The sequence below is a fragment of the Malania oleifera genome, chromosome 2 (assembly GCF_029873635.1).
Source record: "Malania oleifera isolate guangnan ecotype guangnan chromosome 2, ASM2987363v1, whole genome shotgun sequence".
In the NCBI taxonomy this organism is placed as follows: domain Eukaryota; kingdom Viridiplantae; phylum Streptophyta; class Magnoliopsida; order Santalales; family Ximeniaceae; genus Malania; species Malania oleifera.
The window spans coordinates 49694795-49709847 of NC_080418.1; the positions used below are offsets into that span (position 1 = coordinate 49694795).

General features: G+C 38.1%; 1 protein-coding gene across 1 annotated transcript; it reads left to right on the forward strand.

The window, feature by feature from the left end:
- The first annotated feature begins 3069 nt into the window (after window positions 1–3069).
- LOC131149580 (uncharacterized) lies at window positions 3070–5310 on the forward strand. Its single transcript, XM_058100160.1, has 2 exons — window positions 3070–4492; window positions 4714–5310. Exons 1-2 carry the CDS (start codon window positions 3875–3877, stop codon window positions 4969–4971), a joined length of 876 nt encoding a protein of 291 aa, XP_057956143.1. The 5' UTR covers window positions 3070–3874; the 3' UTR covers window positions 4972–5310.
- The last annotated feature ends 9743 nt before the right edge of the window (window positions 5311–15053 follow it).

Below are 15053 nucleotides of genomic sequence, written 5' to 3' on the forward strand. Positions count from 1 at the left end.
CCCAGATGTGCTGAAGCTGACGATGCCCAAAAATTCCTCCCTGGGAACCTTTTGCGCAATTAGAAGCAACGTTTGGATACAAACTTAGCAAACTTAGTGGATTTTAGCACTCAAGTGTCTAAGTTAGGCATACGAGGTCCAAACTGGGTTGGGTTAGTCTCGATATATCCGTGACATTAAGCTTGATGTGCCGGAGCTGACATGCCCAAAAATTCCTCACCAATTGAAAATTATGTGTTTATAGGCAAACTTAGTAAACTTAATTTATTTTAAGCACTTAGGTGTCCAATTCAAGCATACGAGGTCTAAACTTAGTGGGGTCAGTCCTTACACGTCCTTCACATCGACCTGTACGTGTTGAAGCTGACAATTCCCAAAAATTCCTCCCCAGGAACATTTTGTGCACTTATAAGCAAAATTAGAATATAAATAAACTTAGCAAACTTAGTGGATTTTAGTACTCAGGTATCCAAGTCAGGCATACAAGGTCCAAACCGAGTAGGGTTAGTCCCAACACGTCTGTGACATTGAGCTTGACGTGTCGAAGTTGACGGTCCCTGAAAATTCCTCCCCAATTGAAAATTATGCACTTATATGCGAACTTAGTAACTTAATTAATTTTAAACATTCAGGTGTCCAATTCAGGCATGCGAGGTCCAAACTAAGTGGGGTCAGTCTCGACACATCTGTCACATTGACCTAGATGTGCGAAGCTGACAGTGCCCAAAAAGGCCTCCCTGGGAGCTTGTTGCGCACTTAGAAGTAAAGTTAGAATACAAACAAACGTAGCATACTTAGTGGATTTTAGCACTCAAGTGTCCAATTCAGGCATACAAGGTCCAAATCGAGTGGGGTCAGTCATGACACGTCCATGACATTGAGCTTTATGTGTTGGAGCTGATGATGCCTAAAAATTCCTCGTCGATTGAAAATTATGCGCTTAGAGGTCAACTTAGTAAACTTAGTTCATTTTAAGCACTTGGGTATCCAATTCGAGCATATGAGGTCCAAACTGAATGAGGTCAATCTCGACACGACCATCACATTGACTTGGATGTGTTGGAACTAACGGTGCCCAAAAGCTCCTCCCTGGGAGCGTTTTTCTCAAATAGAAGTAAAGTTAGAATACAAACAAACTTAACAACTTTAGTGTACTTTTTGCACTCAAGTGTCCAAGTTGAACATACGAGGTCCAAAGAGAGTGAGGTCAATCCCACACATCCGTGACATTGAGCTTGAAGTGCCAGTGCTGACGATGCCCAAAATTACCTCCCTAATTGAAAATTATGCACTTAGAGGTGAACTTAATAAACTTAGTTGATTTTAAACACGCAGGTATCCAATTTGGGCATACAAGGTCCAAACTGAATGGGGTTAGTCCCAACATATCTGTCAAATTGAACTGGATGTGATAGACCTGACGGTGCCCAATGACTTCTCCCCGAGAGCTTTTTACCCACTTAGAATTAAAGTTAGAATACACACTGACTTAGCAAACTTAGTGGATTTTCGCAATTAGGTGTCCAAGTTAGGAATATGAGGTCCAAACCGAATGGGGTGAATTCTGACTGATCAAACTTAATTATTTAAAATTATATCATTTTTTTTTAACTATGTTTGAATGTCCGATCATTTTTCTATCAAATCATTTTTACTTATAGTACGTATACATATATGTTCAAAAATTGTATACTATTTTTTTTGTATAAATATTATTACTTTGTATGATTTACAGCTGTCACAACATCAAGGCGATGTCAGACACTACATTCGGATGCAACTTTTGACCTTTTCTGTATTTTTTTGTTATTTGAACAGAATGAATTTTTGTATTTTAATTTGAAATACAAATTGAATTAACATGAACTTGAAATATTCTCATAAAATTCTAAAAAGAGACTAAAAGTTCTCAATTAAATACCATTGACTCGCGTTTTTGACCAATTAATAATAGCCCAATTAACTCATACTTGTCCAAAAACATTTCCACAAAAAAAATGCCAAAAGACCCCTATAATTAGGGATATTTTTAGTAATTTTACCACTCAAAGATCAAAAGGCCTTGTACTTGCAAAACTTGTACCTAAAACCCATGATTAGAAAAACAAAGGATGGGACTCCATGGGTAAGTCATGTCAAAATGGCTATGGACATACCATTTGAAATAGCCAAATGATTAGCTATGTGCAAAACAAATATCACAAACAAAGAAATTCTTAGCAAAACATCAAGGTGGCAAACAAAACTCAAGAATACAATAGTAAGGGAAAAGAAATTAATGAATGAAACCAATAATACTTTATAGTTTCTACATCCAAGGAACCTCTTCCTAAGGTTAGTATCAATCCAGATGTTCTAACTGAAACTATATCACCACCACAAATTATTATGACTCCATATGAAAAGGTGCTCCCATAGTTTGAACTAGGCATTTCTTCTTGAGTTAGGGTTTCACTCTCAAAGTTCGAATATTGTTATGGTTAAAAAATTTATTCCTTCACTTGTTAAATTAGTGTCCGAACATAATTAAAGTTCTAATAGCATGGTTCTTTAAAATGAAGTTCACAGTTTAAATCAAGTAAACAAAAAAGTAAATTTCTTGTCAAATGTGAGTGGGTTGCTTACTAAAATGTTTGATGCTATAGTAGTAGGGTTTCTCTAAAATAAAGTTCAAAGTTTAAGTCAAACAAAGAGAATAGTGAGTTTCTTGTCAAATGTGAATTGATTGTTTACTAGGATGATATCAAACTTTAACTTTTTAATAAGATTGAATCAATGACATAATTAAAATACATGAATAGAAACGTATAAATTAATGAACTAACATTGTTGCCACTATAAGAATTATATTTTTAAAATTCACAATAATATAAGTAGTACATATATGTTTTGAGTTATCATTATATATCTTTCATTGTTATAACAAATAAAGGCGTAAGTGTGATGATAAATATTCATTAAAACATTATTAAACATGTATTAGATTATTTCACAACTTAAATAATTTATTTACAAAAAAATATATAATTTTTTGCACTTAATAACTTTCATTAAACGACACCATTTCTCCAGAAATAAAATTATTTTGTTACTGAATTTTTTATCCATTGAAAATAAAATAAAATAAAAACCGTAAATCTCGTGTAGGCGCGGATCAGAACAGAACGATCTGAGATCTCAGACCATGACTCGCCTTGCCGACGTGGTCGCTATCTAACAATTTCTATTCACATTGGGGTTCGCCCTTTTATTTCCCTCGAAGCACGCGGGGCTGCATTTGATGTGTCCCTGCCAAACGCCACGGCGATTTATTAAAGGCGCCGAAATTAAGAGGACCAAATTCCACGTCATACGATCCAAAGCAGGCGCTCATCACGTGGCCCAGCCCACCAAAGTGGACCAGGTTGTCCCACGTAAGCAAATTCGAATCCCTTCATCCCACCCATTCCGCTCGGACGACACGTCACCATCAAACAATATTTAAAAAACAAATTCTGCAGGGACCCAGGGAAGCTCGGAGGGTACATATGCACCACAGAAGCTGCTGCTCCCTCACCTCCCAACACCTGGCAGTACGGCCTACCACACCCTATGATAACCCAACCGGACCCTCTGCGCCTCTGCGGCTCCACCCCTCTGGAAAATTCCCATTCTGTTTCTCAAATGACTCTTCTGTCCCTCGCCCCTTCCACTGGCCACGGCAATTTCGTGGTTTAAAGGAAAATCCAGGGGCGTTTTCGCACCAGAATGCAAGTTGCCCCTTCGGCTTCTTCTTCTTCTTCCGTTCTGCTATCTTCGCCCTTCCCATATGATCTTAGTTTGCAGAGAGAGAAAATAGGGTGAGAGAGAGAGAGAGAGAGACAGAGATAGAGAGATGAAAGGGTGTGAACTGTGTGGTTTTATGGCGAGGGCGTACTGCGAGTCGGATCAGGCGAGCTTGTGTTGGAACTGCGACGCGAAGGTCCACGGCGCGAACTTTCTGGTGGCCAGGCACTCGAGGACTCTTCTTTGCCAGGTCTGCCAGTCACTGACGGCCTGGAGCGCGTCCGGTCCGAAGCTCGGATCAGCGGTTTCGATGTGCGAGCGTTGCGTTGGTTGCTGCGGTGGAGCGAAGCATAGGGCTGGAGAGGAGAATGGAGGAGGTAATGATGATGAAATTAATACAGAAGACGAGTGCGGTCAAGACGGTGATGATGAGGAAGAAGAAGTGGATAGCGATGACGGGGATGATGAGCTTGATGTCGATGTCGATGTCGATGTTGATGGTGATGATGGTGATGAAGCGGATAATCAGGTGGTCCCGTGGACCTGCACGCCGCCTCCGCCCGTTGCGAGCTCTTCGGGCAGTGAAGAGTCCTCAAGTAGGTTCTTCAGTTGCGATAGAAAGGTGTTCGAACCAGCTACAGAATTTTCTCTGGAACGAATCCGTGAAAATGCTTCAAATCTCTCTTTTCAACGGATCCGTGAAAATGCTTCAAATCCTTCTCTTCAGGTACGCACTGCTTCTCCATTGATGTTTACTGATCCGACTAGCTAATATCTTAAACTTTTGTATTAGATTTGTGAATTGTCATCATACTTCTCTAAATCAATTAAGCATAATTGCTTTATCTTTTATTCCATTTTTTCTGTTCTTCGCATTCGAGCTAGACAGAACCACTGTTTTTTTATTCATAACAAATTCATGATCTAGATTACATTTCATCATCGCAGGATGACCTAGAATGTGCGCCGTGTCGGCGGAACCATTCGGCGGGCTCGCCGGCGGAGGTAGAACCAGAAGCCGATGCGGTTGACTCGTCGAGGCCTTCGAGAGACCGTCGAAGTAGACCAGACCGGCCGGTTAGAGTTCAGTCCGGTTCAAGATCCGTGACGGTCTTCGACTCGCTGAAGAAGTCCCATGATCAAGAATTCAAAAGGTTGAAGACGTCGATGGCGTCCGGTGAAAGAGTGTCAAAAGCGGACGGTTGACGTTCAAAGAAAAGGCCCAGTAATGAATGTGCAACCGTCGATATTGATTTCTGGGAGCATCCCATCCGTCCGATGTGAGTTGGGTCCATTTCTAGTTAACCCTAACCAACCACAGGCCCCCATTTGATATCGTTTAACATTAGGTAATCTGTATGCATTATATGATATCCAGGTAATTAGGGCATGGATTGTTTATTCTAATTCATTCAAAGCTGAAAATATGGGCATTACCTATTACTTAGTTTTGGTAATTTCAAATTTCCTTTTTCCTATTTTGTATTTTGTGGGTTTATATTTGGTAATTCTTCTAAGGCGGTTTATATTGAAGTTTTTTGGATTGAAGAATATAGCCTACATGCTCTAAATGGTAATTGAGCTAAGAATCCGTTGCTGTTGTAAAATAGTCATGTGCTAACAAAGGCATGGTCAATTTTGAGGCACGACTCTGTAATTCAAAGGCTTTTGGCCACCAAGCCTCCATGTGTGGATCTGATCTTATTAGCTCAGTCATGATAGGACAAAAAAAAAAAAAAAAAAAAACTATATGTAAAGATAGAGGAGACATTTTTTTAATTATTTATTATTATTATTTTATTATAATAATAATAATAATAATTGAAGTTTTCAGATGGTGAGGATGGAGAAAATAAATTATTCTTTGTGCGTCTGAAGACACACCTGAGCCTCAAATTCTGGAAGACCATTGAAAAAAGAAGAGAGAAAGAAGAAAAAATATAATGGCTTTACCCATGTTTGCGTAGAATGGGAGAATTGAGGTATGGATTTGGACAGCGTTTTCAAGGGACGATGATGTGTTTGTCCAGCCAATAGAAAAAAGAGAAACTGGTGGAGTGGGGTGCTTTTATATTTCTCCCATTTCTTTAGTCGGTTGGTCTATGGGCAGGGGCATGGGTTTGGGTTTGGGTTTGGGTTTGGGTTTGGGAGAGATATTTGTAGTAGCTAGTTTATGGGGTTTATTGCATTCATTCGATCACCCACCTCTTATTATAATAATAAAAAAAAAATTAGCATCTTCTCGGTTAGCCTTTTTTTTTTTAATTAATATTATATTACATTCCTCATTGAGGAGATTGTGGTTGAGAGAATTGAAAGAGAAGAATCCCCCCGATACCATACACATAATATAGCAAATTGGGATGGGGTGAGTTGAGGGAGGATAAGATATTATATAAGCGGAGGAGTCCTCTAATGGTTTTGTGGATTCTGCTGACAGTGATCTCAGCATTCTATGACAGTGGCCCCCCCTCTTCTACATTTCCATGATAAAATTTTGGTTAAAAATTTGACCTTTCTCAGATTTGAAATTTATTTATTTTTATTTTATTTTGAACTTCAAATTTTTCTTATTCTCTCAATTAAATTTTAGTTTTGGAGCACTCATTTGTCAAATCATTGCCCAGTAGTTAAAATAGTTTTTTTTCAATAAAAAAATTTAACTATACCTCTTGCACTAATTTAATTTTGGGGAGTTGACCCAACAAGCTAACATCCAAATTAAAATTTATTTTTTAACACTTTAACTTTTGTGTTGCATTTAAGTACATCGCTTTTAAACCTTTAAATTTGAATTTGGGTGAATTTATAATCTTTGAAAGTAATATCAAACTATCTCTTAAGTTTTCCATGGACACGTGCTAGTACAATACTATCACATAAAACTCTTGTATCGTGGTTCTTCAATGTTGTGAAAAACGAATCCACATCGGAATAAATTAATCTTACAACACAACACTCAACGATGAAATATACAAAACAACAATCACGCAGATTATAATGAAAACAATAACAATGGCACAAGGAATTACATGGTTCTACAATACCTACATTCACACTAACAATCAACAATATTTTCCTTACTATCTTGTGTCCTAAAACATGAACATCTTAGATACAACATATGCAATGTATATATAGAATTTCTGGAGGTTTTCCCTCCAAAACCCAACTAATCTAATGTTCCAATTCAAAATTTAAAAATTTTTGCTGGGTTATCGAGCAAAATCATTGACGGTTTCAAAAATATCGTCAACAATTTCAGACATACTGCCAACGATTTAATACCGAGAACAAACAGTCGCAATAACGGACTCAGAACGGTCGACTATTTCATTGTTCTTGCACCAAACCATTGACGGTTACAAGGAAACCGTCAACAGTTTCAAACATACCATTGACAGTCTAATATCGAGAGCAAACAGTCGCAAAAATAGAATCAGAACAGTTGACTATTTCACTACTCCTAGGTCAAACCGTCGACCGTTTCCTCATGCAAACCAGCATTCTAATTTCCACCATATTTTCTCTTTGTACATGTGTTCTACTCATTATATGAGCCACATACATATCACAACGATCTCCATCTTGGCGAATATACGTCCCTTAGGAGAAAACTAAAAACATAAACCTGCTGCTCCACCTTGGGACATAGGTTGAGACTGTCTCCCATCTAGTAACTGGAGACAAAAACCAAGTCCAACCAATGCTTGAAGTTGTCTGTGGCAGCTTCAAATTCTGCCATAAACCCGAACTCAGTTGTAGATGTTACAACCAGAGATTGCACCTTGGACTTCCAACAAGGGCTTCCCAAAATAGTAAACACATATCTCGTTGTAGACCTCCTGTCATCAAAGCCCCTTACATAATCTGCATAAAAAAAAAATCCCACAACTGACAAATCACTATATTACCTGCTGAAACACCCTATTGCACCAGCATAGGGGACCTTTGACATATCCTAAACACCACCGTTCGTCCTTGGGTACTGAACGGTAGACAATTTACATTGATTCTCCACAAAACCACCCTGAGATGACAAACAAAATCTCCTTGAAGTTCTGTCCACAAAGCAACCCTCAGATAACTCCAATCTCCCTGTAGCTTTGTCTTTGAAAATCTCCAAACCAAGATTCTCCTTGATCGTACCCAAAATATCATGTCAAATTTTTTTCTCAATAGAGTTCTCAACTGATTAGCCTTAGTCAAATCGTTCCCAACTGTTGTATAAAACCCTCAAATATGCACAACGGAAATATATATTTTGTGTAAAGAATCAAATACACACTACAACAATCTAATGGTGAATATACAAAACAATACACAACCACAGCAAGTAAGTTAAAGCAATAACAATCACAAAGACACAGAGAATTACGTGGTTCGACAATGTCTACATCCACGGGAGCAAATGACAAGGATTCATCTTTTTGTGTAAATTACAAGAGTAATACAAGAATCCTCTCAATTCTCTCTACAACCACCAACCAACACACTTGGCTTACTATGTACAACGTATTCTACGTATATATAAGCCTCCTCAGAGGTTCCCCCCCCCCCCCAAACCCAACTGTATTAACGTCCATTTATTCAAAATTTGAAATCTGCGTTAGGCATCATAAGCCAAATCGTCGACTGATTGAGCCAAACCATTGACTATTTCAAAAAGAGTGTAAATTGTCTGAATTATGGAGCCAAATAGTTGACTATTTCAGCCAAATAGTTGACTGTTTCCCTATTGATCCTCAGCACATGTAATTTTCCACTATGTCTTCTTCTTTGTTTATGCAATCCATCAAGTATATGAGCCACAAAAACACAATAATCTCTGCCTTGGCGAGTATAAGCCCCTTAGGAGAAATCGAAAACATGAACTCGCTGCTCCAACTTGAACTTGGGATGTTAGGTTGGGACTGTCTCCCGTTTAGAAACTAGAGAGAAACACCAAATCCAAGCAACATCGCTTGAATTTGCCGATGGCAGCTTTAGCTTCTACCATCAACCTCGATGTAGTTATAGATGCAATACCCTGAGATTGCACCCTAGGCTTCCAACAAGGTCTTCTCACAATAGTAAACAAAAACACTGCTACAGGCCTTCTATTACCAAAATCCTCTGCATAGTCTTCAATAAATTTCACAACTAACGGTCCACTCTGTTGCTTGTCGAAACACTCAATCACACCATCATAAGGGACCTTTGACATATCCCGTACATCACAGCCCGTCCTTGGGTACCGAGTGTAGACATTCAATATTGATTCTCCAAAGAAACCCCCTAAGATGTCCTTGGGTACCGAGCGGTAGACATTCAATATTTGATTATACTCTTAGAAATCTTTGAAACCTCATTTAATTTTGGTTGATATATTTATATATATTGTTTCAAAGAATCTTTGCTAACTCACTCTCACACTTTTATTGCACATTGACATTATATTGAGAGTAGTTTCATATATCTTCATCAAGCTTATATTTCCCATCATATTGAAGTGCATTGGTTATTACTTGTGCGTATCGATACAAATCTACTTGTGTTAGAAGCATTTTATTTGTATGCAAAAATTTATATTGATCTATTGTACTGCAGGCATGGCCTGAGGGGGTTTTGATCTAACTCATAAGGATCAAGTTGTAAAGGTTGAAGTCAACCCTGGTAATTTGACCTCAGGTTGTAACCGGTGCCGCTCCACCCGTTAAGTGAGCATTAATGGAATCCTTGGACTTGCTAGCTGAGGTGGGGACGTAGGCAATATTGGCCGAACCCTGATAACATATCATCTGTCTACTTTAATTTCCAACACTTTATATTCCTACACATGTATGTTATATTTAATATATTGTGAATGTTGCGCATGATTTAATTTCCGCATATCATTATCTGCGCAATGGATTTATGATTATATAGAAATACCCTAGGCTTGTGTGATACTGTTTTTGGAATTTGAATTGACCTAGGAGAAAAGTTTTAAATACCCAATTCATCCTCCCCCTCTTGGGAATACACCAATTCCAACATGTAGCACAAGCTCCATGAGCTCAATTGGAAAATAACATGATGATTAAATAAATTGTAGCATTAATGTAAGAACCCAACTCTTGATAATGGTTTTTAAATATTTAAAGAGAGGGGCATTTTGGTAAAAGAGCAGGCCTCGTCGACAAAGCCAGATTTCGTTGATAAAGTCTTAGTTCTTCTCATCAACGAAATTCAGAGGCTCGTCGACGAGGAAATGCCGAGAGTTCTAAAGAAATTGAAATATTAGCCTCGTCGACGAGGCCATCGTCTCATCGACGAAGCCAATGGTGGACTCATCAACGAGGATGCCAATTCGTCGACGAGTTTACCAGGGTCAAAGGAGCTATAAATAGAATTCTCTTTACTTCTCAATTAAGAAAACTTAAATATCTCTCTCTCTCTCTCTAGAACTCTCCTTACTCTCTATCTCTTTAGATTTCTTCACCGATCGTTTGCTGGAATCGGGAATTTGAAGTTACCACGAGGATCGTGAAAGGATCCTCTACAAGTTCTACGAATCGAAATCCCGTTTCAGAGATTTTCGGGTTTCGATGTAAAATCGAGGTAAGGCTCAGTTTTCAATTCTGATTCGGTAATTTTATAGGAAATTATCTTGTGAGCATATTCTGTACTGTTGATTGTAGGTTTTGAAACTCAGTTCGCTGTTTAGGGGCTTTGGAGTTTGGGATTTTTCCTTTTCAGGGAAAAGGTAAGGGAAACTGTGTTTATATTGGTTATTTTTTAAATCGGATTCAATGGAACTATGGTTCACGGTCCTGTGTGTGTTTTGACTACTCATTTGGGGGGATCTAACGAGGAAAACTATGGGTTTTTCATTATTATAGTTTTGGGAAAAAGGGGGCGACGGGCTGCATCCTTGGTTTTGTTGAAAACCAAGCGTATGTGGTGATTTATACCGTGTTATTGGGATGTTCATGCCTTGACTTGTTTAAACTGTATTTTTTTGGAAAACCATGATTTACATTGCCAAATGGGTGTGGTTTGTTTGGTTATATAAGCATACATGTGTGTGTGACTATTGAAATGCTAGTAGGAACGGGGTTCCGAATTGTTCTAGGTACTGAGAGTGTCTGGCTCTATATCCGAGGGCGCGTGTTTATCGCCTGCCACGTAGGCAAGAGTGTCCAGCTCTATATTTGAGGGTGTGAGCCTATACCAGCAAATCAAGCCAAAGGGTGTAGATTCACTAGTTAGCACCGGTACGATACCATGGGAGTAGGGGACTAGCTATGTGCCGGTGGCACCGTGTTCGCGAGTTGGCTACGGGCCAACGCCGTATGTCACAGGCCGGCTTCGGGTCGAAGGGTATGATGACACCAGGATTACTAATCATGTGTATGTGTGCGTGTATGCACTGTGTAAACTAGTACTGGACTACATTTAACTGCGTGTATGTTACATCATGATAACACTCAAATGCCACACATCGATATAACATGTGTTCTTCTTTACTAAGAGGTGTCTCACCCCTCCTGTACGTACATTTTTACAGGTCTTTCGAGTAACTGGAACTAGCGTCCTAGTGTAGGGAGCGTAGTGGTTGGCGTACTGCGTTTAGCGCTTGGGTAAGTGTTAGGAATGTATTTTTGGTGGGTTTCCATTTGGAGATATATTTGGACACCCATTTGTACATTTTTTATAGAGCCGTGTTCTGCTCTTGTATAGACTCTGGTAAGGTACTGTATATATATAAAATGACCTTTTTCCGCTGCATATATTCTGTTGTGTTGGATATATTTAGGGTGCCTGAGAACCCCACGAGGTCAAACCCTCATCCTTTGTACTGTATCTTTGGATGTTTTAACGAATACAAGGACAGGTTAGATTATATTTTCACCCCCCGAGTCCCATTTTTGGGTTCGGGGCGTGACAACTTGGTATCAAAGCCAACACCCAGTCGGAAGTATGATGAGATTCACATCGCATGGGGTTTGGAAATGTGAGTTCGCAACGAGGACGTTGCGTTCTATAAGTGGAGGAGAATGTGATACCCCATGGATGAAAGATTTAAAAAGATTAGATGTTACTACCCATATCAATAAGGTGCACCTTTCTTTTCGGGAGCTTTCCCATAAGAACTTTATAATTAAGCATGCTTGGCTTGGAGCAATCTTGGGATGAGTGACCACCTAGAAAGTTTTCTCAAGAAGTGTGTGAGTAAGGACAAAACACACTAAAAAAGACACGTGTTGGTTTGTGGGGCCAGTCATTAGTCCGATAAGGCCCGCCCCTTGTTGTCTGGTCCAGGTGGAGAAGAAGAGACGCAGTGCTCCCTGGCAGACTGAGGTTGGGGCGTTACACTTAACAAGATGAATACCATCTCAGGAAGTGGCGTAGAGAATTAAGGACTTAATTTAAATGAACAACTCCACACTTAGATCACGAATTGAACTCATTTGACTCAGGACTCTCACTTATTCAAAATAGGTGATTTGATCTCGTGTATTTCAACAATTAGAGAGACCTAGTAAAAATTAGGGTGTCTGTAACATTCTTTCTTAAACCATCGCGGTTTGACTCGGGACACCCAGCACAGATTTCAAATTTTGAAAAGGTAATATTAAAATGGTTTGGGATTGGAGGTAAAGTGTCCGAGAACTCTATATATGTGTCATATATGATATATTTAGTGTGTTGGTTGATAGTTGTTGAGAGAATTGTATTGTTCTTGTAATTTTCTCATGAGGATAGTTATTCCTTGTCGTTTGCTCCCATGGATGTAGACATTATTGAACCATGTAATTCCTTATGTCTATGTAATTGTTATTGCTTCATTTTAGTTGCTGTGGTTGTGGATTGTTCTGTATTTTCATCATTAGAGTGTTGCATTGTGTGTTTGATCCTTTTTGTATAAATATATATTCCTCTATGCATATTTAGGGGGTTTACCCAACACTTTGCCTCATGTATAGCTCCGTTAATACCTCCAAATATCACATAGATGGCTAATGCTACTAGAATTTCTTACCTTTCCTTTTTTTGAGTCCGACTTGTGATCTACACAACGTGCTAAAAACTCATCCTAAATGAAAGATTCAATGGTCACATCCCTCAAATGTTGGTAGTCCATGGTGTCATACTTGTAGTCTCAATGAAACTTGTAGTACCTATCGTGTACCTTCTCTACACTTAGCCTCACTGGGCCAACCTAGTGTAACCTCATATCATTCCAAGTCCACAAGAATCTACTCTCAACAAGTGTTAATAGGTGTGAAGTGCTCAAACCTTTTCTTTGGAGTTTGGTCTCTATTATATGAATGATTTATATCTTTTTGTTTCTCCTTCTAGGTTGGCTTTTGGGGGTCTCTAGCCCTTTCTTTCCTCCTTTTCTCTTCCTCAGTCAATATCTCACAAAGTTTGCTCAACCTCCTCAACATTGTTTTAAAACTCAAATCTGTAACCAGCCCAGTCAAGCCACCAAGTCAATCGAATTGATCGAACAAATGGGCCAAATTGGTGATCAAACCAATAATATTAACATTATATATATATATATATATATATATATATAACACAATAATAAATTATGATAATGTTGTAAATGTTTGATCATAAAATAATAATTATCTATTAGGTAATTATAATGAAAAACAATTACTAAGCATAATTTAGATAAAACTTATAATTTTCTATTTTATGAATATTTTTTTAAATTTATTAATTATTATATTATAATAAGAGTCAAATATATAATCAAATTACATTATAATCAAATTATTAAATTATATTATATATATTGAGACAAGTATCACAAGTGCACTGTTGGCTCCTTGGCAAGACATTTCTTTCCCAATGAGGTTCTTGAACTCCTTACTCCAAATTTGGCACTTTTAGTGCCTTCAAAATTGAAGCATTCAAAGTATTCCCTTCATGGTCATCACAAAGTCGCGCATAATAGCATAACACGCCCCATGCAACACCATCAAAGCCCAAAAGGTCGCCAAATGACCTATAGGATTTCTTTTATCTCCTTCTCAAACTCTATGTTAGTTTGAAGCATTCAAATTGCATTCTTTCATTTGTTATCTTCTTCTAGGAAGCAGTTTCTTTTACCTTCTTCTTAAACCACATGCTAGCTAGTTTGAAGCATTCAAATTGCATTCTTTCATCTCTATTTTTTCTCCTCTCTCCCTGTAATGGCAAAATTCTTGCATTAAGATTAAGGACAAGAAATTTTTGTACAAATATTTAGTTTTTGTATTGAAGGAAGAATGGGTATAATCTCTCTATATTTTTATAACAAAGTACAAGTATTATCTGATTTGATATCCTTAAAAGTGGATATGTCGATTCGAGCGTGTTCTTGAATGAGCGTGTTCAAGTTTGACGAAATTCGTAATGAATTCTCTCAAGGTTGAAGAGCCAGCTAGCCATTTCAAATAACATTTTAAGATTGTAAGAATAAGATAGGAAAATACTGTAAATTAGAAAATGCTTCAAGGCATGTTATAATGTCGTTTTCCTTAAAATGTTATTTGCTCCCACCAAATTGGTGTGTATTGATTCAGCAAATACGTTTCCAAGATACAATGAAACTCAGAATATAATCTAATATCAGTTTGCGTTATACACAAACGAAAACTGATTACAAACACCCTTAGAATAATCCGAACAAATTTTTTGAAATTCTATCTCTACAGAAAATAGAATCCAGATTTGAATAAGATATAATTTGTGGAAGTTTTATGTAAGAAAGAGAATGAGAGAATGATGATTTTTCTATATATCTCATGGAATTAATTCTGTCTTTAAATAGACAAAATTATGTCTTTTCTGAAAGGTTGCATCAATTTAATCGCAAAGCAGATTCAACCTGATCGCACCAGGTGTCGACCTAGTCGCACCAGGCATTGACTTGGTTATGCCCCTGGTCGAGACTCTTAGATTTTCATATTCATTTGATGGTACCATCAACCAGGTCGCACTTGGTCTCCTAATCGTGCCCCTTGGTCGCGCCACTTGATCTTAAAAAATATAAGATTAAGTTTAAATCATCCGATCATGATCAATGGTCACGATCTCACAACGATGCAAGCATACAAAGTGTTAAGTGCTTGTGCGCCAACTAAATGCGCCACTACTGCCCTATAACCCACGCCACGTGCGTGAGTGCGTGTGTGTGTGTGTATGGTGCAAATGTGCACTAGAGTATACTAGCACTAGCTCTTAACCAACTTTAAGAGATTATTCCACCTTATCATTTATTAATGATCTTTCCTTTTCCACTTTTTTCCAATGTGAAACAAACC